A 23,667-nucleotide genomic window follows, 5' to 3' on the forward strand; every position below is an offset into this window, starting at 1 on the left:
TAAAACCACAAATGAGATACCATCTCACCCAGGCATTACTGGCACGAATCAAAAACACTGGAAATAACAAATGTTGGAGGGGCTGCGGGGAGATCAGAACTCTTATGCATTGCTGGTGGGAATGCAAAATGATACAACCATTTTGGAAAATGATATGGTGCTTCCTTAGAAAGCTAGAAATAGAGGTACCATACGATCCAACAATCCCACTCCTAGAAATATATCCTAGAGAAATAAGATCCATCACATGAATAGACATATGCACACCTGTGTTCTTTGCAGCATTGTTCAAAATATCAAAAAGATGGAAACAACCTAGATGCCCATCAACAGATGAATGAATAAACAAACTATGGTACATACACACAAGGGAGTATTATGCAAGAATAAAGAACAATGATGAATCTGTGAAGCATCTCATAACATGGATGAAAGTGGAGGATATTATACTGAGTGAAATAAGTCAATCACAAAAGGACAAATACTGTATGAGACCACTACTGTAAAAACTCATGACAAAGGTTACACACAAAAAGAGACAATCTTTGTTGGTTACGAGGGATGGGAGAGTGGGGGAGGGGGGAAATACTAAAACGATAGATAAGTGATAACTTTGGTGAAGGGTAAGACAGTACACAATACTGGGGAAACCAGCACAACTTGTACAGGGAAAGATCATGGAAGCTCCATAGACACATCCAAACTCCCTGAGGGACCAAATTGCTGGGTGGAGGGCTGTGGAGCCATGGTCTTGGGGAACATCAAGCTCAATTGGCATAACACAGTTTATAAAGAAAATGTTCTACATTCTACCTTGGTGAGTAGTATCTGGGGTCTTAAAATCCTGTGAGCAGCCATCTAAGATATTCCACTGATCTCACCCCTTCAGGAGCAAGGGAGAATGAAGAAAACAAGATACAAGGGCAAGATTAGTCAAAGGACTAATGGACCACAACTACCATGGCCTCCACTAGACTGAGTTCAGTAGAACTAGATGGTGCCCGGCTACCACCACTGACTGACTGCTCTGACAGGGATCACAATAGAGGGTCCCGGACAGAGCTGGAGAAAAATGTAGAACAAAGTTCTAACTCACAAAAAAAGACCAGACTTACTGGCCTTGACAGAGACTGGAGAAATCCCAAGAGTATGGCCTCCGGACACCCTTTTAGCTCAGTAATGAAGTCACTCCTGAGGTTCACCCTTCAGCAAAAGATTAGACAGCCTCATAAAACAAAACGAGACTAAAGGGGCACAACAGCCCAGGGACAAGGACTAGAAGGCATGAGGGGACAGGAAAGCTGGTAATAGGGAACCCAAGGTTGAGAAGAGACAGTGTTGACATGTTGTGGGGTTGTTAACCATTGTCATAAAACAATATGTATACTAACTGTTTAATGAGAAACTATTTGTTCTGTAAACCTTCATCTAAAGTACAATTAAAAAAAAATTCTGTCTCTAGAGCCAAGATAAGCATATTTTTATCAAGTTAAGGAAGTATTCATCTTTCTTATTAACATCTTTTGGATATAATCAAGTTATTTTTCTCCTTGGATCAACTACTATGATTAATTATACTCATAGATTTACTAATACTGAACCTACTTTGCATTTTTTACAATAAACCGCTTTCTTTTAATGTGCTATTGGATTACTTAAGTAATAATTTAATTTATATTTTTTGCATTGATATTCACAGGTGACATTGGCCTACGGTTTTCTTTTCCAGCCAGTCTTCATCAGTATCAATATTATACGTAATTTATTTTTTTTTAAATGGAAGTTGTTGTTTTTTTTCCCCTGTTTCTATGCTCCAGTACATTTAAAATAACATTTGAATAATTTACTCTTTAAAAGCTTGGCAGAATTCCTTCATGAAATTATCTGGCCCTGGGACTTTTTTTTGAGGAGGCGGAGGTGGTGTCGGAGTGGGAGCTTTTTAACAATTATTCATAAAATTTATTGTATGGACATCGATCTGTTTGTCTTTCTTGGGATTAATACTGGCAAATTATTTTTTCCTAGAAAATCTTCCCCTTGATTTAGAATAAGCAGTATCTTCCAAAAGTTTTCCTAGAAATTGCTGCCATGAATGGTTGAGTCAGATAGCTGAACACTGAGTCTCTTTGTTGTGAAAATCCAAGAATAATACAGAACCTAGCAGGATGTTTGTATCCCAATCAGATTTCACATCTTTAATCAGATACCCAGATCCTGTTTCTGTTGTGTTTTCCTGAACTGCAACATGCCTTTCTCTCTCACCTCAGCCTCTCATTTGTATGTGAGCTATATTTCACCTCCTTCCAAAAAGAATTTGAAGCAGTGCACTTCCATTGATTCCAGGACAAATCAGGAACACGTGGCAGTGAACCAGCACTGGTCGGTATTTTTAGTGTAATAATGAGAAGTGATCAATTAGTGTGTGTAAAATTCTTTGGGTAAGCATTTTCACAGTCTACATTACTGGTGCACTTTTCTATGAAGAACAATGGTTCTCAAAGGGGGTGATTTTGCCCCCGGGGGACATATGTTAATATCTGGAGACATTTTTGGTTGTCACAACTGCCATCTTGATCCTGGCATCTAGTGGGGAGAGGCCAGGGATACTGCTAAACATCTTACAATGCACAGGACAGCCTCCCACAACAAAGAATTAGCCAACCAAAATGTCAATAATGCTGAAGTTGAGAAATCCTGATGTAAAAAAATCTTCCCCTCTGTGTGTGTTTCAGGATTTTATGGAAACCTTGCCAAAACTTTCAGGGTACAAGGATCAGTCCCTTGCTGGAATTTGGAGTAGAGTCTATGACCCTTTATTGTGTGAGGTAAAGAAAAAATTATCAAAGATTAATTTACAATCTGACTTTATGATTTGTGCCTATTTGGAACAGAAAAACACATTATTTTTTTTTGCAGATGTATTACTTATCCTTCCTTTGACATTGAAACATAACTCAAAACTTCTTTATATTAACTTAAAGATCCTAACTTCTCTTTTCTATTATGTTTTCACCTTTTAGAAACTTGTTTTTCTTCCATGCCTTGCCGCTTTCTTATTTTTCAGTCACTCAGCAATACTGGACTCCTGTGATGGATTTTAATGGGGAAAAAAAGCAATGCTTTTGTATAAGAAAGAGAAAAAAATTACTTGATTTTTGGAAATATCAGTTAGCAAGCCAGCTATAAGCCAGGCTATTGAAATTGGCTTCTCAGTAAAGGACCTCTTCCTCGCTGGACTGTGCATATGAAATAATCCTTGTTGCTAGATTCATTATTATTTTGTCTTTCAAGATTATGTGGTGTTTTTCATTCACCATGGTCTACCTTCTGGCCAAAAGGAGTACTCTATATTCTTGTTTCCAACCAGTTCACTAAATCCCAGGGCTAAATTCTGACTGCCCACGTTTGACTGCCCAAATTCTGACTACTCGTCCTACTCTGATGTTGAGGTCATGAATATCTGGCCAGCAAGTAATTTCATAGTTCTGTCTCAATAACAGGTGACACAGTGTGTCCCTCCTCCATGAAGACGTGAAAGAGTTAATAGGCCTAAGCACATGCTACTTTCCTCAGAGTTTTGCTCTATCTTCAGCATTTGGTTCAGTGATTTATTTGCCTTATGAAAAGAGTCTTCAGTGGAGACAAGATCCTATGTTTTGGTTCCCATCTTGACATTTTTGTTCTTCCTTACTACAGTTTGATCTGAGCTATTCCATAATGTGGCCATGGTATGTGGTATCATTTTCATCCTCCCCACCCACATCATTTCCTCTGTAGATCTCTTCACTTTGGTCTCCTCTCTCATGAACTCTCTCTCTCAATCCTACCTTTGAAACTGGGGGACTCCTAATCAACTCTCCATGTTGTTGCCGTTGAGTCGATTCTGACTCATAGCAACCCTATAGGACAGAGTAGAAGTGCCCCACAGGGTTTCCAAGGAGCCGCTGGCGGATCCTAACCGCCAATCTTTTGGTTAGCAGCCTGAGCTCGTAACCACTTTGCCATCACCTCTCCATAGCTTGTAATAAATATTTGCACAATATCTCCACCTGCCCTGCTGTAGGTCTTTTTCATCCATTTCGCAAATATTCATTCACCAAGTGCCTACTGTGTGCAAGGTGCAGAGTTCCCCGAAGAGTCTGAACTAGAATCTGATGGGGGTGGGAGGTACATTATTGAAGACTCCAGAAATACATTGCCTTTCCCAGGTAACCTCTCAGGCAGCTCATTCAGTTTTTAAGGAAGCATTGTCGAATCCTGGCAAGTTTATTCTTTGCCAGATTTTACTTTCCCCATGGGTTTACGAAAGATTTCTAAACCTTTCATGAAGGAATGAGGTACATTCTTACTGTTCTGCACACACTGATACCCTGCAAAATATAAATCACCCATTGATCCAGAGTTAGTTAAGTCAAAAGCTATCGACTTGGTAGGAAGGGACAAATTAGTTTTTCTTCTGAGACTCAACATCACGACTTATCAAAATATAAAGTTGTCCTTGAAAGAAATAGCAGGACAAGGAAGGCTAGACCCAGTAGCTCTTGTAGGGTGAAAGAGGATAAAAAGTCAACAAAGAGGACAGTCAGAAACAAAAAATGCATGCACATTTTCTTCCTTTTTCTTTGTTACAGAGAACTCACAATTTCACTTTACCTTCCTGGGTTACTGAGGATACCATGACTAAGCTGAGAGAATTATCAGAATTGTCCGTCTTGTCCCTCTATGGAATTCACAAGCAAAAAGAGAAATCTAGACTCCAGGGGGGTAAGTATAAAATAAATGAGAAGAGCATATTAGGTTTGTGGTTGGTAGATCTAGGTCTGAGACCTAGTGCTACCACCAATCACTTAATCTCTCTTGCACCAGTTTCTATTCTGCAAAATGGGGATAATAATGAGACCTACTTTGTAAGGCTGCTGTGAGGATTAAAATGAATTAATGTATGAAAAAAACAAATTACCCAGCAGGATACAGCCCGTGTGTAGGGCCAGAGGCCAGGAGAAAGTCAATCTCATGAACTAAACCAACAAAGAATGCAGAAGTAGCAGGGGTGCCTTGTTGGCTATGTAATTCCTAGCCCACGAGATGCCAGCAATATGACTTAGTCCCAAGCCCCATCAGATGGTGGAGATGAACTCCTGATTTATTTCCCCCCAGCCTAGTCATGATAGGCTAAGGAATCTAGCCCCTCAATCTAGCCCCTGTCCTCACTACTCAAACTGCAATTCATAGGCTGGCACCAGCAGCATTGCCTAGCAGCTTGTTAGAAACGCAGACTCTCAGGCTCCACCTGAGACCAGATGAATCAGAATCTGCATTTTATTAAATTCCTAAGGTACTTCGTAAGTACATTACAGTGTGAGAAGCACTTCTCTAGATGCAAGAGATGGTGAAGAAAAATGCAGGGAAAGCCAGGCAGGAGTCCATAATAGTCTAATAATGGATTCAGGGGATGTGTATGAATAAGAGATGAGGTTTATCCCAGCAGCTTTCTCGTGTTCCTTCTTTTTCTCCCTTTGGTTACTAGAAGATTGCATTTGGAGGAAGTCACTTCCCCTCTCTGGGTCCCAGTTTCCCCATCTGATGAGTGGATAAGCAGATTCTGTCTATCAGATCCCTTCCCTGAGATGCATTCCTGGCCTTGGGTTCTAAAGGCTTCTCCTTGTGGGAGGTGCCTGACCTACTTCCTGGAGGAATTCCAGTGGGATTTATAAGCCAGGAAATTGTTTCCTAAATGGTTTCTGTCAAAACACAAGCCCAGCCTACTGTTCAGATCTGACTAGGCAAGAGAGATTTGTCAACTGCATGCGTGTCGAATGATGACACAGCTGAACACAATCATGCACAGAAAATATGTATTGACTGGGTAACACAGAGTCATGTGGGAACATCAGGACTCCGACCATCATCTTCTGACCTTTACCAAAACATCTGTTCTACCAGCTGCTGTCAGAGATAACACTGTTCAGAAAGATTCCTCCAACATTTAAACCGCGCCCCCTGCCATTGAGTTGATTCCGACTCATAATGACCCTATAGGACAGAGTAGAACTGCCCCGTAGGGTTTCCATGGAGTGGCTGGTGGATTTCAACTGCCGACCTTTTGGTTAGCAGCCAGGCTCTTAACCATTATGCCACCAGAGCTCCCTCCAACACATCCCCACTGCCGTCAAGTCTATTCCGACTCATAGCGACCCTATAGGACAGAGTAGAATTGCCCCATAGGTTTTCCAAGGCTGTAATCTTTAAGGGAGCAGACTGCCACATCTTTCTCCTGTTCCAACACATACACACCAAAAAAATCCCTAAGACTACTTTAGGAATATACAACTAGTCATTTTCAGTGTTAATAGAGCCCTCTTCTTGCTTCAGATCAGGGATTAGCAAACTGCAGCCTGCAGGCCAAATCCAGTCCACTGTCCATTTTTTGTAAATAAAGTTTGTTTGAAACACAGCCACACACATTCGTTTACACGTTATCTGTGGCTGCTTTCATGTTACAACAGCAGAGTTGAGTAGTTGCGACCAACAAACCTTATTAGCCTGGGAAGCCAAACATATTTACCCTGTGGTCCGTTGCAGGAAAACTTGCTGACCCCTGCTATAGCCCAACAGTGAGAAAAGTAAAGTTTATGCTATAAGATCAATGGTATTTTATCTAAATTATGCAAATTTAATAAAGGATGCAACAGAAAACATAGATGCTAGTTTTTATGCTACTGTGTAGTCTAACAATTAAGAGCAAGGGTTTTGAAGTCAGACATGCTAGGTTCAAACCCCAGCTTCTCTGCATACAAGTTGTATAATCTTGTTACAAGTTACAGAGCCTTCTTCTCTGACCCTTGCTTCCCCACCTATAAAACAGAATTATCGGCATGCTAGAACCTGGGGATAATTGTGACAGTCACCCCTAGTTAGTCCTATACAAGAAAGACAATCGCCACAGAACCAAGAGTTGACATATTCTATTATGGAGGCTGCAGGCTACCCAAAAAGGCCCCTATTGAAGAGGGAGAAGCTGCTAATTGCAGAAGGGTTGTCATGACTCCCAGAAACTTGGCCACAAAGTTTAGTGCCAATGTGTCATGAAGGTCAAGCTAAAAGTCCCTAAAGGTCTCCAGAGGGCAACCCTATCTGGAAGTGAGAGATTTAGACCTGTTAGAGATATAGTGTCCAGCTTCTTCCAGTCACCTTTGAGGAAATCCCAGCATCTACAGAAAGGATAAATCATCACTCTCTTTAATTAGCCCTTTATTGTGTTTTTTGGCATGCAGACTTTTCTCTTCCTACTATTTTATGAGATTTTTGTGTTCAAAGAGCATGTCTGATTCACCTAGCATAGTGTCTGTTCAGTGTATTTGCAAGTGGACCACAGAGTCTTGGATTATAGTCAGTCTGTAACATCAATGTCCTCCTCATTATGAAAAAAATGGTCATCTTCAAGCCAGGAAAGCACATGCACAGCAGAGAGACCACCAAACAAAGGATGAGTATAGTTTTAGGTGATGGTTGTGAAAGTCCCTGAGACAACATGTCCTTAAAACATCATCTGGCAAAATGAGGTATTCCACAGCCTTCGGTGTCTGTAAATAGGATGGAGACTGTGAATCATGCGTCAGCCATTCACAATCTCAAGAGCAACAACAGCTGGATCTTTGGATGTGAAGGGCAAAAATGTCTCTACTGGAGACAGATGGAGTTCTCAGCTGAAAGCTAAAGATGCTGGCTGCCCCCCTAATAGTGACACCCTAGTAACCTAAGGAAATGGTCCACAGAACAGTCCAGCCCGTAAAGACATCCAGAGAGCTGCTTTCTCCCTTGGTATCTCCCAAGCCTGACGCCCAGAGAATGGAAGCGAGAAGACAGAGAGTACACACCATGTTGTTACATCAAGCCTGCACTTGAGAAGATCATTGACTGGCAACTGTCTTTTATGACCTGAAGAAAAAAAAAATCTAAGATTTATCTAAGTTTTTCAGTCTCCTAACTTGAGCTTTAACACAACCTGGTATAGTTGAGCCCTAGTTTCCCAATCCAGCTCTCATTACCCAGCATGTGACCTTGGGCAAATCACTTAATATCTCTGACCTCCGATTTCCTCACCTATAAATAGGGATTAGAAGTTAGGATTCAGTGAAATAGTGTATATAAATGACATTGCCTAGCACACAGCAGATGTTCAACCAAAATTAGTTCTTTCCCTTTCTTCTTAAGTCATGAGGGTCATGGCAGGGAAAGCCCCCAACTATGAACTGACAAAAAGCTCATGAACTAGAATATACAGCTGTATTTGGTTCAGATCCATTGTCAATTTATCTTCTTTAAGGTGTCCTGGTCAATGAAATTCTCAATAACATGAAGAATGCCACTCAGCCATCAAACCACAGAAAACTTGTTATGTATTCAGGAGTAAGTATTTTTGTCTTCATTCAACATCCATGTGTTCAAGTGTGTGATCTCTTTGAGGATGGGGGTCTCATCCTTGTCTTCATTTCCCCATCGCCCAGTAGATGGTTGGCAGCTGTTGAAAGCTTCTGGAATTAAACACATAATTCTGGCCCTTGAGGAATTTACAATCTAATACTGACAAGAAGACAAGCAAACACACAAACACCATGCAAAGCATTATAGAAATGCCATACAAGCAAGTGTTTTGATGACTCAGAGAAGAAGGGAAGCTTTACTTCTGGTGGGGAGGGTGGAGAAGAAAAGCAGGAAGGATTCCTGGAGTAGGCAGCCCGTCAAAGGCATCAAGACGGGAAGGGTTGGTAAACAGTTCCTCACTGCACTGTGAGGCATATGAAGGAAATTATTAGGAAAGAAGTGGAAGGCCAGGATCTTGTGGAGAAGCTGGTATAAGATTAGGTATGTATTAACTGTGCTGTCCAATACGGCACCCACTAGCCGTCTGTGGCTATTTAAATTTAAATTCATTATAATTAAATAGAATGAAAAATTAAGTGCCTCAGAGGCACTAGCCACATTTCAAGTGCTCAGTAGCCTCAGATGGCTAGTGGCTACTGAATGGGACTACACACATATAAACATTTCCATCATTGCAGAAAGTTGTATTAAATAATGCCAATGTAGAATCTTTAAATGTTTGAGTTGGAAGGCAGCTTAAAGGCCACCTGGTCCTGCTTCTTTGGTTAACAAATAAGAGGAGTAATGAAGCAAGGGAGAACCTCCTAAAGGTGTTTGCTCAGGGAAAGTGGGTCAAGAGGTGACAAGAGTAGTAGAATGGACTGGAGGAGGGAGAGGGTGGGAACAGAATATGGTGTACAAAGCTTTTGCTATAGTCTAGAAAGGTGAGGATGTGGCCTAAAACCAGGGCAGCAACAGAAGAGGAAAAGAGGTAGTGGGGTTACAAAGGAAAGCTAAGTGTGCAGGACTCAGTGACAAATTGGAATATGGGTGAAGGGCAATGATGTGGAAGGTGAAGCCACAGATGATGGCAAGGTTATAAGCCTTGAAGGCTGGAAGGATGGAACCATCAGAACAGGTGACTAATTAGACAATTGAGTTTGAAATGCCAAGACATCTAAGTAGAGATCTCCAAATGATAAACGGAAAGAAGGGGAAAGAAAAGAGAGTTGCAACTTGAAGTTAGGTAACATTTGGCACCAGAAAGAAAAGGGATCCTGGAGAAGACACCATTTTGGAACAGGAACCAAGGAAAGGGACACTGTTGGGGAATAATGCTAGAAATGTATCATGCTTTGAAATGGCTGCCCATGGAGTCCCAGACAAATAGGCAAACAGGACATAGTATGCTGACTCCTTCTCCCACCCCCTGTCTCTATGACAGAAGTTTCTCAAATGTGATTTGGCTGGAGAAAGCCATGCTTTCATTCATGCAATAAAGTGGAAGGGGTGACGGAAGATATAGGGAAGTTTGCTTACAGTCAGGTGTTCTAAATGGTATAGATTAAAGGAAGGATCCATGAAGGGAGCAGAGTGCAGTGCTTCCTGGAGAGAACCAGTAAAACCAGTCGCCACGGTGTCAACTCCAACTCATAGCAGCCTTGTGCGTGTCAGGAAAGAACTGTGCTCCATAGGGTTTTTAATAGCTGATTGTTCAGAAGCATATCACCAGGCCTTTCTTTCAAGACATCTCTGGGTGGACTCGAACCTCCAACCTTTCAATTAGCAGCAGAGCAAGTTAACCATTTGCACCTTCCAGGGCCCCCCTCCTGGAGAGAGGTGGGCCTGAAATTCGTCAGATCTGTTGATTTTTCTATTTTCTTATCTGGTTTCCAGTTCTAACTTGTTGTAGAAAGTCTTCTATCTGTAACTCCATTTCTTTCTCTGTTAAATCAGTTCTAACTCCTTTCGAATATACTGCCATACAATTTAGGCAGCCAAATATTATCCCCATTTTGTACATATGAAAGTCAGAGATTGCCTAAGATTAGAAAGCTGATTAATGGTGAAACTGGGACTGAAAACCAGTCCTCTATGCCTTCCTGCCACACTAAAAAAAAAAAAATTAATGTTACAATTATTTTTAAGCTACACACTCTGCTTCCTTACATTTTATCCTCCCTAAACATTTATAACCTCATATGCTCTTCCCTAACTTTAAAATAGCAGACGATACTAATATACAGAAAATATAATCTAGCATTAATGTGTCCCAACATATTTTAAAATTTGATGAAAATCAATGAAAGAAGCTAAAGCAAAGATATGTTCTAGTAGAAAAGGCACAGAACTTAACGTCAGAAGGCTTGGTTTAAATTTATTTTCTCCACTTCGGGGGCTATATGGCATTAAGCAAATTACTTAATTTCTCTGTGTCTTAGTTTCTTCATCTCTTAAAGGAGAATAGTGATATGTTTGTAAACCACTCTGCCTAGCATGCAGCTGGAACCCAGGTGGCGCAGTGGTTGAAAACTCGGCTACTAATGAAAAGGTCGACAGTTCGAGTCTACAGGCCGCTCCTTGGAAACGCTACGGGGCAGTTCTTCTTTGTACTATAGGGTTTCTGTGAGTCGGAATCTACAGCACACAACTAAAGCAACCAACATACTCAACCAAAATGTGTTCTCTTCCGCTCTTTTTCTTATCGGAATTGACTCGATGGCAACAGGTTTTGGGTTTTTTTAAGTCATGGGAGTATGAGAAATTTAATTGGACAATTTGTTGGAAATAAACCATCATGGTACTTTATATGTGCTTAATACCTATTGAACGTAAACCTAAACCAGAGGTAAAGATCAAAAATGATGTTTCAAATCTCTTTAGCATGACACTACTGTGAGCGGCCTACAGATGGCGCTAGATGTTTACAATGGACAACTTCCTCCCTATGCTTCCTGCCACATCACAGAATTGTACCTTGACAAGGGGTAAGTTTCTGAGAGGTACTTATCAAAATCAACATCACTGGACTCCAGACTTTGTTATTATCTTATTACTGGCTCAAGGGTTGCTTCGCCTGTCTGGTTCCCTTTGGTTTGATATTCGCCGAGGAGAATATTGGTGAGTAATAGTATCTCTGCCTACTCATGGATCTTTTTTCTTTGTTTTCATGAAGACTTTTGTTGGAGAATAATGTACATACATAGTAGGTGAAAAATAAATTTTATATAACTACTCTGAGTGACAGAAATTATGTTTTTTTTCTAAAAAGAGAATTCAGAGCTTCAAAGGAATATGCAGATATTACATAGTTTTCTTGGAAAACACGGCCTAGTAAAAGATACTAAAAATAGATAAATAAATAAATAGTTTGGTGATGATTATACAATAATGATCTTTAAATTAATTTAAAGACTCAAACATACACATGCAGGTTCTAGTGTTTCATTTCCACCAGTCAAGATTCTTGAAGTGTAGCTTGTGACCAGAGTTTACTTTCCCCAGCTAACCAAAGCTTGGCTTGAACTCACCAAAAGGGCCAAGGTTAGAGTAACCAATCGTCCTGATTTACCCAGAACTGAAGGGGCTCCTGGAACATGGGAATTTCAGTGTTAAAACTGGGAAAGTCCTAGGCAAACCAGGACTGGTTGGTCCCTGTAGCCAAAGTCATACCAAAAGTTAGTATCTGCTGTGCCAATAGCATTCTCATTGGGAGGAGAAGGGTGAGGTGTTGTTGGCAAGTCATCAGACCAGAATGTATTGGTGGAATAAAAACAAGGAAAGGGCAGAGTTAGGACACTGACCCCAGAGCTTTGGTTTAGGGTTGGTTGGGGGGATACATTTTGCCCTCGCCCCAGGGCAGTCACAACTGCAGGCAGGGCTGGCTTCACGGGTGTGGGACCCATGCAGCTGCACAGGGCCCTGTGCTCAGCAAACCCTGCACTTGGATTTAATGCTCTGCTGTTGCTATCCTGAAATTCTTAATACTTTTTAAACAAGGGTCCCCACATTTTCATTTTTCATTGAGTCCTGCAAATTATGTAGCCAGTCCAGGCTTCTGGCCTCCTGAATTTGTAGAGTAAGGGAACGGCAGTGCAGAGATTATCTTATTCTCAGCCAACATCTTCACTGCTTACAAAGAAAGTGAATCCCGCACAATTAAGGAAGAGTAGGTCCCTCCTTTATTGAACCCCTAACTAGGCGGCAGGCATCACAAAGAAGAACTCAAATGTGGTCTTAGCTAACCTTGTTCCCAACTACCTAAGTCAAGGCGGGGAAACAAGACACGTGAAATGGAGACTAGCCAAACAATCAAGTGTGGGGTATTTTTCAACTGAGAGACATTGACATATAAAATGAAATTAACCAAGGGCCATGTACAGGTAGAAGTCCAAGTTATTGTTATATTGAGATTTTTTTTTTTTTTTAATTCTGGAGAAATATCAAAGGTAAAACTTATCTGCCCTTAAAATTAGGAACAAGGAGGATACAAGTTAACAAAAGCTGTATATTCCTACATATTAAGTGATCTTGACTGTATTAGTCAGGGTTCTCCAGAGAAACAAAACTAATAGGGTATATATATATTGTTTGCCAACTGCACCCTCCCCCAGTGAGGTATTTTCATAAGCGTGCTACGCTAATTTTTTTTTACAGCAACATGTGAAAAAACACTGGCATAGTGGCAATTATGAAAATACCTTGTGGGAGGAGGGTGTGGCTGGCAAACAAATGTAGAAGGCGTGCATAATTTGCATAAAAATATGGTACACTAATGTTTGACCAAATACTTGGCTGCTATAGCCTAGCCAAGTTGACACTAAAATTAACCATCCCAGTTCACCCCTTGACCACTTGGCACCCATACATATCTCCTTGAACCATACTTAATCTCAAAATAAATAGAATAACAAAGTCATACTTCTGCCTAACATGTTACAACTATCCAGGACACATTAACCCTTTTCCCAGAAAAGGATGCAAAATCCTTGGGTGATGTTCACTCTTCTCCTTGATATCCTATAACTTAAATCCTGTGATGTAAAGTTAATATATCTATGTTGTATGATAAGGGGATGAGAGAGGGAAGAAAACAAACGTATCTGAGACACACACATGCACATTCATAACAAAATACAGAATACTCATAAAAATTATAGACTTCATTTCGGCAACTTGGTCATGTGATTGTAGCTTGTATTTAAAACTACCTTCTTCCACTATCCAGTCCATATTCCCTTTGCCCTCAGCAAGCACCTCAGCTGGCGATTATTCTTTACCTGGTAGGATGACCTAAACCTTCATTTCTGATGGGTCTGGGTCATTAGTAGTCCTGCTTGAATTAAACTATTGTAGTTTTCCATTGGAGCCCATTGCCTTTAATCACAGAGAATGGTAGTAATGCCCTAAGGGATCTCCTATATTACTGACATACTCTTCCTTACTTTCATTGTGTAATAACAGTCCAATTTCCCCCAGTAATCAGGATCAATTACACCAGCTAGTGTGGTAACTCCCTTCTTTGCCTGTTGATTCAGAGGCATGTGGAGCCCAAAATGGCCAGGTGGCATTCTTAACATCTGGTTCAATGGAATCATTGTGTCTCCTGATGGAAACATTCTCCCCTTTGGAACTAAGACCTCTAGACCAATGGAGCATATGGTCACAGTACAGGAAGCAAAAATTTTGCTAGTGGATCTCTAGGAGTAATAGTATGTGGTACCCCTCCCGTTTCTACTCCTCAATTCTGGGACCCATGGATTCTGGCTATGGGAGAAACAGCACTATATATTGGACGCTGATTTAGAGTATATACAGCCTCTTGTACTGCTAAGGTATTGCCACCTAGCTGGTACTGTAACTGAGTCATCAAGCTAGCTGCTTTAGGATGATGGGGAACAGGGTAAAATCAGTAAATTCCATGATCATGAGCTCATGGTCACACTTTATTTGCTGTAACGTGAGTTCCTTGATCAGAAACAATGCTGTGTGAAATACTATGACTGTGGACAAGGCTTTCACTAAGTTTATGGATGGTAGTTTTGGCAGAAGCATTGCTTGCAGAGAAGGCAAATCCGTAGTCAGATTAAGGGTCTATTCAACTGAGAACAAAAAGCTGCCCCTTCCATGATGGAAGTGGTCTAATGTAATGAACCTGCCACCAAGTAGCTGGATGATCACCCAAGGAACGGTGCCGTATTGGGGACTCAGTGTTGGTCTCTGCTGCTTGTAGACTAGACACTCAGCAGTGGCTGTAGCCAAGTCAGCCTTGGTGAATGGAAGTCTGTGTTGTTGAGCCCATGCATAACCTCCATCCCTGTCACCATAGCTACTCTGTTCATGAACTCCTTGGTTCATGACAGGAGTTACTGGGGAAAGAAGCTGACTGGTATCCACAGAACACGTCATCTTATCCACTTTATTATTAAAATTCTTCCCTGCTGAGGTCACCCTTTAGTGAGCATTCACATGGGACACAAATATCTTCATATTTTTTGCCCATTCATAAAGGTCTATCCACACACCTCTGCCCCATACCTCCTTGTCACCAATTTTCTAATCATGTTCCTTCTAAGTACCTGACCTTCCAGCCAAACCATTGACCACAGCCTATGAATCAGTGTACAGTCACAACTCTGGCCATTTTTCCTTCCAGGCAAAATGAACAACCAGGTACACTGCTCAGAGTTCTGCCCACTGAGAGGATTTTTCTTCACAATGTTTTTCAGAGATGTCTCAGAAAGTGGCTGCAGTTCTACAGCTGTCTACCTTTGGGTGGTACCTGCATATCGTGTAGAACCATCTGTAACCCAGGCTTGAATTTTCTCTTCCTCAGTAAACTGATCATAAGAAACTCTCAATGAGGCCACAGATGCACAATGGGAGAGAAAATAATGTAGAAGGAGTAGGGGCCATGGGCATTTGGGCCACTGCCTCATGTAACTTACTTGTGTCTTCAGGGCCTGCTCAAGCCCAGTCTCATACATACTACTTCCATTTGATGATAGAGTGCTGCTGTGCATGCCCAATTTTATGACTCTGTGGGTCAGACAACACTCAGTTCATGATGGGCAGCTCAGGCCACATGGTAACTCGTTGGCCCATGGGTAAGCATTAGTCTCTGCTAAGGCCCAGTAGTACGCCAAAAGCTGTTTCTGAAAAGGAAAGTAGTTATCTGCAGAGAATAGCAAAGCTTTGCTCCAAAATCCTAAGGGTCTGTGCTGTGATTCACCAATAGGGGCCTGCCAGAGACTCCAAACAGCATCTCTATTTGCCACTGACACTTTAAGCACCATTGGATCAGCTAGATCATATGGCCCAAGTGGCAGAGTGACTTGCACAGCAGCCTGGACCTGTTATAGAGCCTATTCTTATTCTGGGCCTCCACTCAAAACTAGCAGCTTTTCGAGTCATTTGGTAAATGGGCCAGAGTAGCACACTTAGATGAGGAATATGTTGCTTCCAAAATCCAAAAAGGCCCACTAGGCATTGTACCTTCTTTTTAGCTGTAAGAGGGGCCAGATGCAACAACTTACTATTCACCTTAGAAGGGATATTTTGGCATGCCTCACACCACTGAACTCCTAGAAATTTCACTGAGGTAGAAGGCCCCTAAAGTTTTGTTGGATTTATTTTTCACCCTCTGATATGCAAATGTCTTACTAGTAAATCTAGAGCACCATATTTTTATGCAAGTAACACGCATCTTCTACATTTGTTTGCCAACTGAAACCTCCCCCCTCCCCGCCACCACGAGGTATGTTTGTAAGCACACTATGCTATTTGTTTTACATCAACATGTAAAAAAAATTGGCATAGTGGTGCTTGTGAAAATACCTCATGGGGAGAGGGTGTAGTTGGCAAACAAACATAGAAGGCGTGTGTTATTTGCAAAAAATATGATAATTGCTACTTCTTACTCACTTGGTTCAATCAGCATGATGTCATCAATGTAATAGACTAATGTGATGTCTTGTAGAAGGGAAGGGCAATCAAGTTCCTTGTGAATTAAATTATAACATAGGGCTGGAGAGTTGATACATCTCTGAGATAGAACAGTGAAACTGTATTATTGGCCTTGCCAGTTGAAAGCAAACTGCTTCTGGTGGTCTTTACTAACAGATATCAAGAAAAAACATTTGCCAGATTAATAGTTGCATAGCAGGTACCAGGGGATATGTTAATTTGCTCAAGCAATGAAACCACACCTGAAACAGCAGCTGCAATTGGAGTCACCACCTGGTTAAGTTTACGATAATCCACTGTCATTCTCCCAGATCGTTCTGTTTTCTGCACAGGTCTAACAGGCAAGTTGAATAGGGATGTGGTGGGAATAACCACCCCTGCATCCTTCAAGTCCTTGCTGTTGGCACTAATCTCTCAATAGCTCCAGGAATGTGGTATTGCTTTTGGTTTACTATTTTCCTAGCTAGAGGCAGTTCTAGCAGCTTCCACATGGGCCTTTCCTACCATAATAACCCTCACTCCACAGATCAGGGAACCAATGTGGAGATTCTGCCAGTTGCTGAGTGTGTCTATTCCTATTACGCATTCTGGAACTAGGGAAATCACCTCAGAGTGGGTTCATGGACTCACTGGATCCATTGTGAGGCAGACCCGACCCAACTCCATTGATAACCTGACCTCAATATGCCCCTACTCTGACTGGTGGACTACAGTGACATTTTGGGTCTCCTTAGATTAATCTCAGTTTACAGCCAATGTACAGTATATTAACCTTGTATCCTGCAACCATGTTATAATTGTTTATTAGTTCCAGGTTTTGTTTTTGTGTTTTTTTTTTTTTTTTTTTGGTCAAATCTTTAGGATATTCTACATAGACAATCCTATCATCTGTGAACAAAGACAGTTTATTTCTTCCTTCCCAATCTGTATACCTTTTGTTTCCTTTTTTTGTCTACTTGCATTGGCTAGAACTTTCAGTAGAATGTTGACTGGGATTGGTGAGAGGGGACATACTTGTCGTGTTCCCCATCTCAGGGGAAAAGCATATAGTTTTTCACTATTAAATGTGATGTTAGCTGAAGGATTTTTGTAGATTTTCTTTATCAAGTTGAGGAAGTTTCCCTCTATTTCTAGTTGCTGAGAGTTTTTGTCATGAATAGGTGTTGGATTTTGTCAAATGCTTTCTCTGCTACTATTGATATGATCATATGATTTTTCTTCTTTAGCCTGTTGATACAATGAATTACATTAATTGATTTACACATGTTGAACCAACCTGGCATACCTGGGATAAATTCCATTTGATCATGAAGTATAATTATTTTTATACATTGTTAGATTCAATTTGCTAATATTTGTTAAGGATTTTTGCATCTATGTTCATGAGAGATAATGGTCTGTAATTTCCCTTCCTAATAATGTCTTTGTCTGGTTTTAGTGTTAGGGTAATGCTGGCCTCATAAAATGAGTTATTAAGTGTTGCCTCCTCTTCTATTTTTTGGAAGAGTTTGAGAAGGCTTGGTTAATTTTTCTTTAAACATTTGGTAGAATTCAACAGTGACACCATCCAGGCCTGGTGCTTTCTGTTTTTGAAAGTTATTGTTTATTCAATTTCTTTAATAGATAGAAGTCTATTAGGAGTATTTATTTCTTCTTGTGTGAGTCTAGGTAGATCGTCTCTTTCAAGGAATTGGTCCATTTCATCTAAGTAATCAAATTTGTGGGTGTAGAGTTGTTCATATTATTCCTTTATTACCCTTTCAATGTCCAGGGGCTCAGCTGTGATGGCCCACCTTCATTTCTAATATTAGTAATTTTTGTCTTCTCTCTCTTTTTCCTGATTGGCCTGGCTACAGGTTTATTGATTTTATTGATCTTTTCAAAGAATCAGCTTTTGGTTTTGTTAATTTTTTCTTCTCTGTTATTTTCCTGTTTTCAATTTCATTGATTTCTGTTCTAATTTTTATTATTTTTCTTTTTCCGTTTCCTTTAGATTAAATTTGTTCTTCTTTCTCAAGTTTCCTAAAGTAGAAGCTTATTGATTTTAGATCTTTCTTCTTTTCTAATACATATATTCAGTGCTATAAATTTCCCTCTAAGCACTGCTTAACTGCATCCTGCAAATACTGATAAGTTGTATTTCCACTTACATTTAGATCAAAACTTTTTTTTTTAAATTTTTTGAGCTTCTTCTTTGACCCATATGTTATTTATAAGTGTGTTGTTTAATCTCCAAATACTTTGGGATTTTCTAGCTATCATTCTGTTATTAATTTCTAGTTTAATTCCATTGTGGTCTGTAAGCTTGAATGATTTCTATTCTTTTAAATTTATTAAGATGTGTTTTATGACCCAGGATGTGGTCTGTCTTGGTGAATTTTCCATGTATATTCAGCTGTTAATGGATGATGTATTCTATAATGTGAAGTAAATACAGTTGATAATTGTGCTACTTAGTTTAACCATATCCTTACTAGTTTTTTACCTACTGGATCTGTTAATTATTGACAGAGAAATGTTTAAGTCTCCAACAATAATAGTGTATTTGTGTATTTCTCTAAGCAGCTTGGTCAATTTTTGTCTCATGTATTTTTATGCTCTGTTAGGCACATTAAGGATTGTTATATATTCTTGGTGACTAGACCCCTTTATCATTACCTAATGCCCCTCTTTACCCCTGATAATTTTCCTTAATCAGAAATCTGCTTTGTCTGAAATTAATATAGCTATGACAGATATTTTATGATTAATGTTAGCATGGTATATCTTTCTCCATCCCTTTACTTTTAATCTATTTGTGTCTTTATATGCAAGTGGTTTCTTGTTAACAACATGTAGTTCAGTCCTGGCTTTTTATCCACTATAATAGTCTCTCTCTTTTATTTGGCATATTTAGACCATTCACATTTAAATTGATTATTGACATAGTTGAATTAATATCTACCATACTTGTAATTGTTTTCTGTTTGTTGCTCTTGTTCTTTGTTTCTTCTTTTTTTGCCTTCTCTGGCTTGAATTGGGTATTTTGTATGAATCCATTTTCTCTCTTCTCTTAGCATATTGATATACTTCTTTTAAAAATTGTCTTAGTGATTACTCTAGAGTTTTCAATATATATTTACAACTAATCTAAGTTACTTTCAAATAACACTGTTCTGCTTCACAGGTAGTATAAGTACCTTATAACATTCCTCCCCCTGCCCCATTTCTTTAATTTTGTTATCAGACATTTCACTTATCCTTAAGCTATAATCATCTGATGTATTGTTGCCATTGTTATTTTAGACAAACCATTATCTGTTAGATAAGTTAAGAATAAGAAAACTAAATGTTATATTTTGCCTTTATTGTTTCTTGAATGCTCTTTCTTTATGTAGATCTGAGTTTCTGACCTATATTATTTTCTTTCTCTCTGAAGAACAACTTTTAACATTTGTTGCAAGTAGGTCTAGTGGCAACAAGTTCTTTCAATTTTTGTTTGTCTGAGAAAGTCAAATTCTCTTTCATTTTTGAAGGATAATTTTGCTGGGTTCAGAATTCTAGGTTGGTTTTTTGTTTGTTTGTTTTCTGTCAACACTAAAAATTTCACTCCACTCTGTTCTTGCTTGAATGGTTTCTGAAGAAAATTCCAATGTAATTCTTATCCTTATTCCTTTATATGCAAGGTGTTTTGCCCCCCCCCCCCCTTCTGGCTTCTTTCAAGATTTTCTCTTTGCTTTTCTGCAGTTTTAATATGACATGCTTAGGTATATTTTTTTATATTTCTGCTGTTTGGTGTTCTCCGAGCTTCCTGGATCTGTAGTTCGGTATCTGTTAGCATTTTGGAAAATTCTCGGTCATTATTACTTCAAATGTTTCTTCTGTTCCTTTCTCTCTTCTTCTGGCCTTCCTATTATGCATATGTTACACATTTTGTAATTGTCTGACAATTCTTGGATATTTTGTTCTCATTTCTTGAGTATTTTTTTCTCTTTGCTTTTCAGTTTGGAAAGTTTCAATTGATATATCTTCAAGCTCACTGGTTCTTTCCTCAGCCATGTCCAGTCTACTGATGAGCCCATCAAAGGCATCATTCATTTCCGTTACAGTATTTTTGATGCCTAGCATTTCCTTTTGATTCTGTCTTAAGAGTTTCCACCTCTATGCTTATGTTACCCATCTGTTCTTGCATGTTGACTCCTTTTCCATTAGAGCTCTTAGTATATCTTAGTATATCTGATAATTCCAGAATCTCTACCATATGCAAGTCTGGTCCTGATGTTTGCCCTGTCTCTTCAGACTGTGTTTTTTGCCTTTCAACATGTCTTGTAATTTTTTGTTGAAAGCCAGAAATAATGTACTGGATAATTGTAACTGAATTTCTTTCTGTTGTCATCTCCTGTAATTCTCTGTTGATGTTTATTGGTATTAAGGTCTGGGGGAAGAGGAAGCATTCTATAATCCTATGATTATTATGTTTCAGTCTTTTAGTGAGACTGTGCCCCTGGGTTGTGACCTTCACAAGTACTTCTCTCCTTTTTTTATGTCACTCCTTTTGTGAGATAGGAAGGCAAGAGGTGGCTAGAATTAGATATTTCCTTTCCTCCATGTCCAAGGCTAGACAATGCTGTACTGGAGTTGGTTATTAACCTTCCTCCACATACGTTAATGTCTGATAAAACTCATTTAGGGTAGGCTTTGGTAAAATATTTCCCTCTGAGGACAGACTGTTGTTAAAGAGAATAGAGTACTATTTCAAAATGGTTACTCCTCCCCACCCTGCCCCCCACCTCCATTGCTGGAAACAGGAGGAGAGCTTACTCCAAGCTTCACAGTGAGAACCTGATGAGATTCCTGCAGGTAAAACTCATGAAAATGTGGGCCCCTCCTAAGGCTGAGCCACCAGGAGTTTTTATTTCTCAAGCCAGTCCAAGCTCAGTCTCCAGAAGTTAGTCAACTACCCTTTAAGTATTCCTACTCAATGCTGGGTTCAGCAGCAGTGAATTCTGCTCCTGGTAAACGGTGAGTCTCTGTATCAGCCTGTATGCCTCCAGTTTTCAGGGAGGCGGTTTGCCCTGTGACCTCAATTCTCTGATGTATCTAAGCATAGTTGTTGATTTTCAGGTTTTTTTCTTGTTGTGAGTACAAGAACGATGACTTCCAAGCTCTTTACATTCCAGACAAGAAACTGGAAGTCCTTTGCATGCATATTTAGCTTGTGTCTTTATCAGTTTTGAGTCTCCTAAAACCATTTTCCAGATTATTAACTAATAGGGTAATTATGTCTGCTGTAACAAATGAACCTCAAATTCTCAGAGGCTTAACCCAATGGAAATGTATTTCTCACTCATCTAACAGTCCAATGCAGGTGTTCCTGGTCACATATTATGATGACTCAAGGACCTAGGGCTCCATCTTGTAGACCTACAATCTTTAAAGAGTTCTGTACTTACCTGCATGAAGCTTGTAGAAAGAGAGGATGGAGAAGGCAACTACCTCAGCCTAGATGGAGCGCATATCACTTCTGCTCACATTCTACTGGCTAAAATTTGTCACTTGATTCCACTTAGGTGCAAGAGATTCTGGGAAATGTAGTCACTCTCAGCTAGAACTCTATAGAAAGAGAATCCTGAATTTTAATGGACTATTAGCATCTTTAACATATCTTGAGATACAACAATTTTTAAATCTCTGTATGATGCTGTCACTAGAAATATTATCCCAAGTGACAAGTATTCATTCATATAGTATTAGAGAAGTATTTTAAAACATATCTCATAAGTGAATATTTGTGGTCACTACAGTCTATAATGCCTTTTAAAAGTGATATTTCAAAGGGCTTGTTTATAACAATATCCAACAGTTGCAATTACCCCAAGAAGGGTCCCTTAAATTTCTTTTCTCCCTTTTTGATTGGCAAGTGACTTCTATAAGCACCTCATACTAGCTTTCCTGAGGTTGATTAAAGCTAACAGACCATCCCTAAACAGTACTTTGTTTTTTGAAATAAAGTATTGAGAGAGCACTCCTTAATATGAGAGATTGTAAGGCCTTCAGTATGCAGCTATCCCTCTTTCTGAGGGATAATTTTGTAATAAAGTCATGTTATATATTTAAGCATATGTTATAAATTATTCAGCTCCATGTTTATAGCCTGGTTAAGGAGAGGGGAGCTATACTAAGAGGAAAAACTGAAAAAAAAAAACTATTGAGAGGGAAAAGAGAGAAAAAGAAGGAGCAAATGAGAAGCATGAAAGGGAGACAACAGGAGAGGGAAAATCCAACAGCCCTCACCCACGTCCCTCCCCCTACTTGTTATTCAAAAGCTCATCAACATCACCTCTTACTCCCCCAGCCATGCATAGCCTCTCTGACCCTTCTCTGATTATGCATCCTGTTCCCACCTCCTATGCCCCTGCTCTTCTAACAAACCAGCCCTTCCCATTTCTACCCTCCAGATCTGGCCCCCTTACCCCAATTTCCAATTCTTATGCCTATGTTGGCTAAAATCTCCTTGTCCCCATAAATTCATTCACTAGTCCCTCAACTAGCATGTTACAGTCTAGATGGAAAGAAATTAAGAGGCAGTTCAACAACACAGAATTAACAGCTCTCTCCTCTGCCTTCTATCACCAGGGAGTACTTCGTGGAGATGTACTATCGGAATGAATCACGGCATGAGCCACACCCCCTCACACTGCCAGGCTGCACCCACAGCTGTCCTCTGACCAAGTTTGCTAAGCTGGTTGCCCCTGTGATCCCCAGAGACTGGGCTTCAGAGTGTATGATTACAACTGACCATCAAGGTATTGAGGATGTTACAGATTAGCGTGTATGCAGCGTTCTGCACAACAGGCAGAGTGGCCTTTCTCAGAACAGTTGGCGCTTTGAGAATATACCTTGGCTGTCACCCTCAGCTTTGAGGGAAATGGGTTTTGGGTAATAATTATGTTTCAGGTACCTTGCTACCTGGCCCTGCCACCACTTGCCTTGACTTAGTTGTTTCAGTGTTAATATAAGGGGGCATCTGTGCCAAAATATAATCAGGATGAAACTTGGGTTAAAGGCCATGAGGCAGTCATGACCTATGTGATTGGCCACACACCTGACTTTATCACTAAACTATCGCCCAGAAAGAGAGGGTGGTTGTATATTTGAGTCCTCACAATCTCTCATATTAAGGAGTGCTCTCTCAATATTTTATTTTAAAAAACAAAGTACTGTTTGTGGAAGATCTGTTAGCTTAAACCAACTTCAGTAAAGTTAGTATGAGGTGCTTACAGAAGTCACTTGTTATTTAAGAACTCTCAGATTTGGTTTCAGCAGGATTATATGAGGCTGTTCTTTAAGTGTCTATAG

At 39.9% G+C, this 23,667-nt stretch overlaps 1 protein-coding gene across 1 annotated transcript in view; it reads left to right on the plus strand.

The window, feature by feature from the left end:
- ACP3 (acid phosphatase 3) overlaps positions 1-23,201 on the plus strand; it is a 53,258-nt gene extending 30,057 nt beyond the window's left edge. Inside the window, 5 exon segments of the mRNA XM_012556994.2 lie at positions 2,733-2,825; positions 4,632-4,764; positions 8,327-8,409; positions 11,248-11,351; positions 22,945-23,201. Of these exon segments, the coding sequence (XP_012412448.1) occupies positions 2,733-2,825; positions 4,632-4,764; positions 8,327-8,409; positions 11,248-11,351; positions 22,945-23,137 (606 nt within the window). The 3' untranslated portion in view covers positions 23,138-23,201.
- Positions 23,202-23,667: the final 466 nt, after the last annotated feature.

This window comes from Trichechus manatus, unplaced genomic scaffold, assembly GCF_000243295.1.
Source record: "Trichechus manatus latirostris isolate Lorelei unplaced genomic scaffold, TriManLat1.0 scaffold00084, whole genome shotgun sequence".
Classification (NCBI taxonomy): domain Eukaryota; kingdom Metazoa; phylum Chordata; class Mammalia; order Sirenia; family Trichechidae; genus Trichechus; species Trichechus manatus.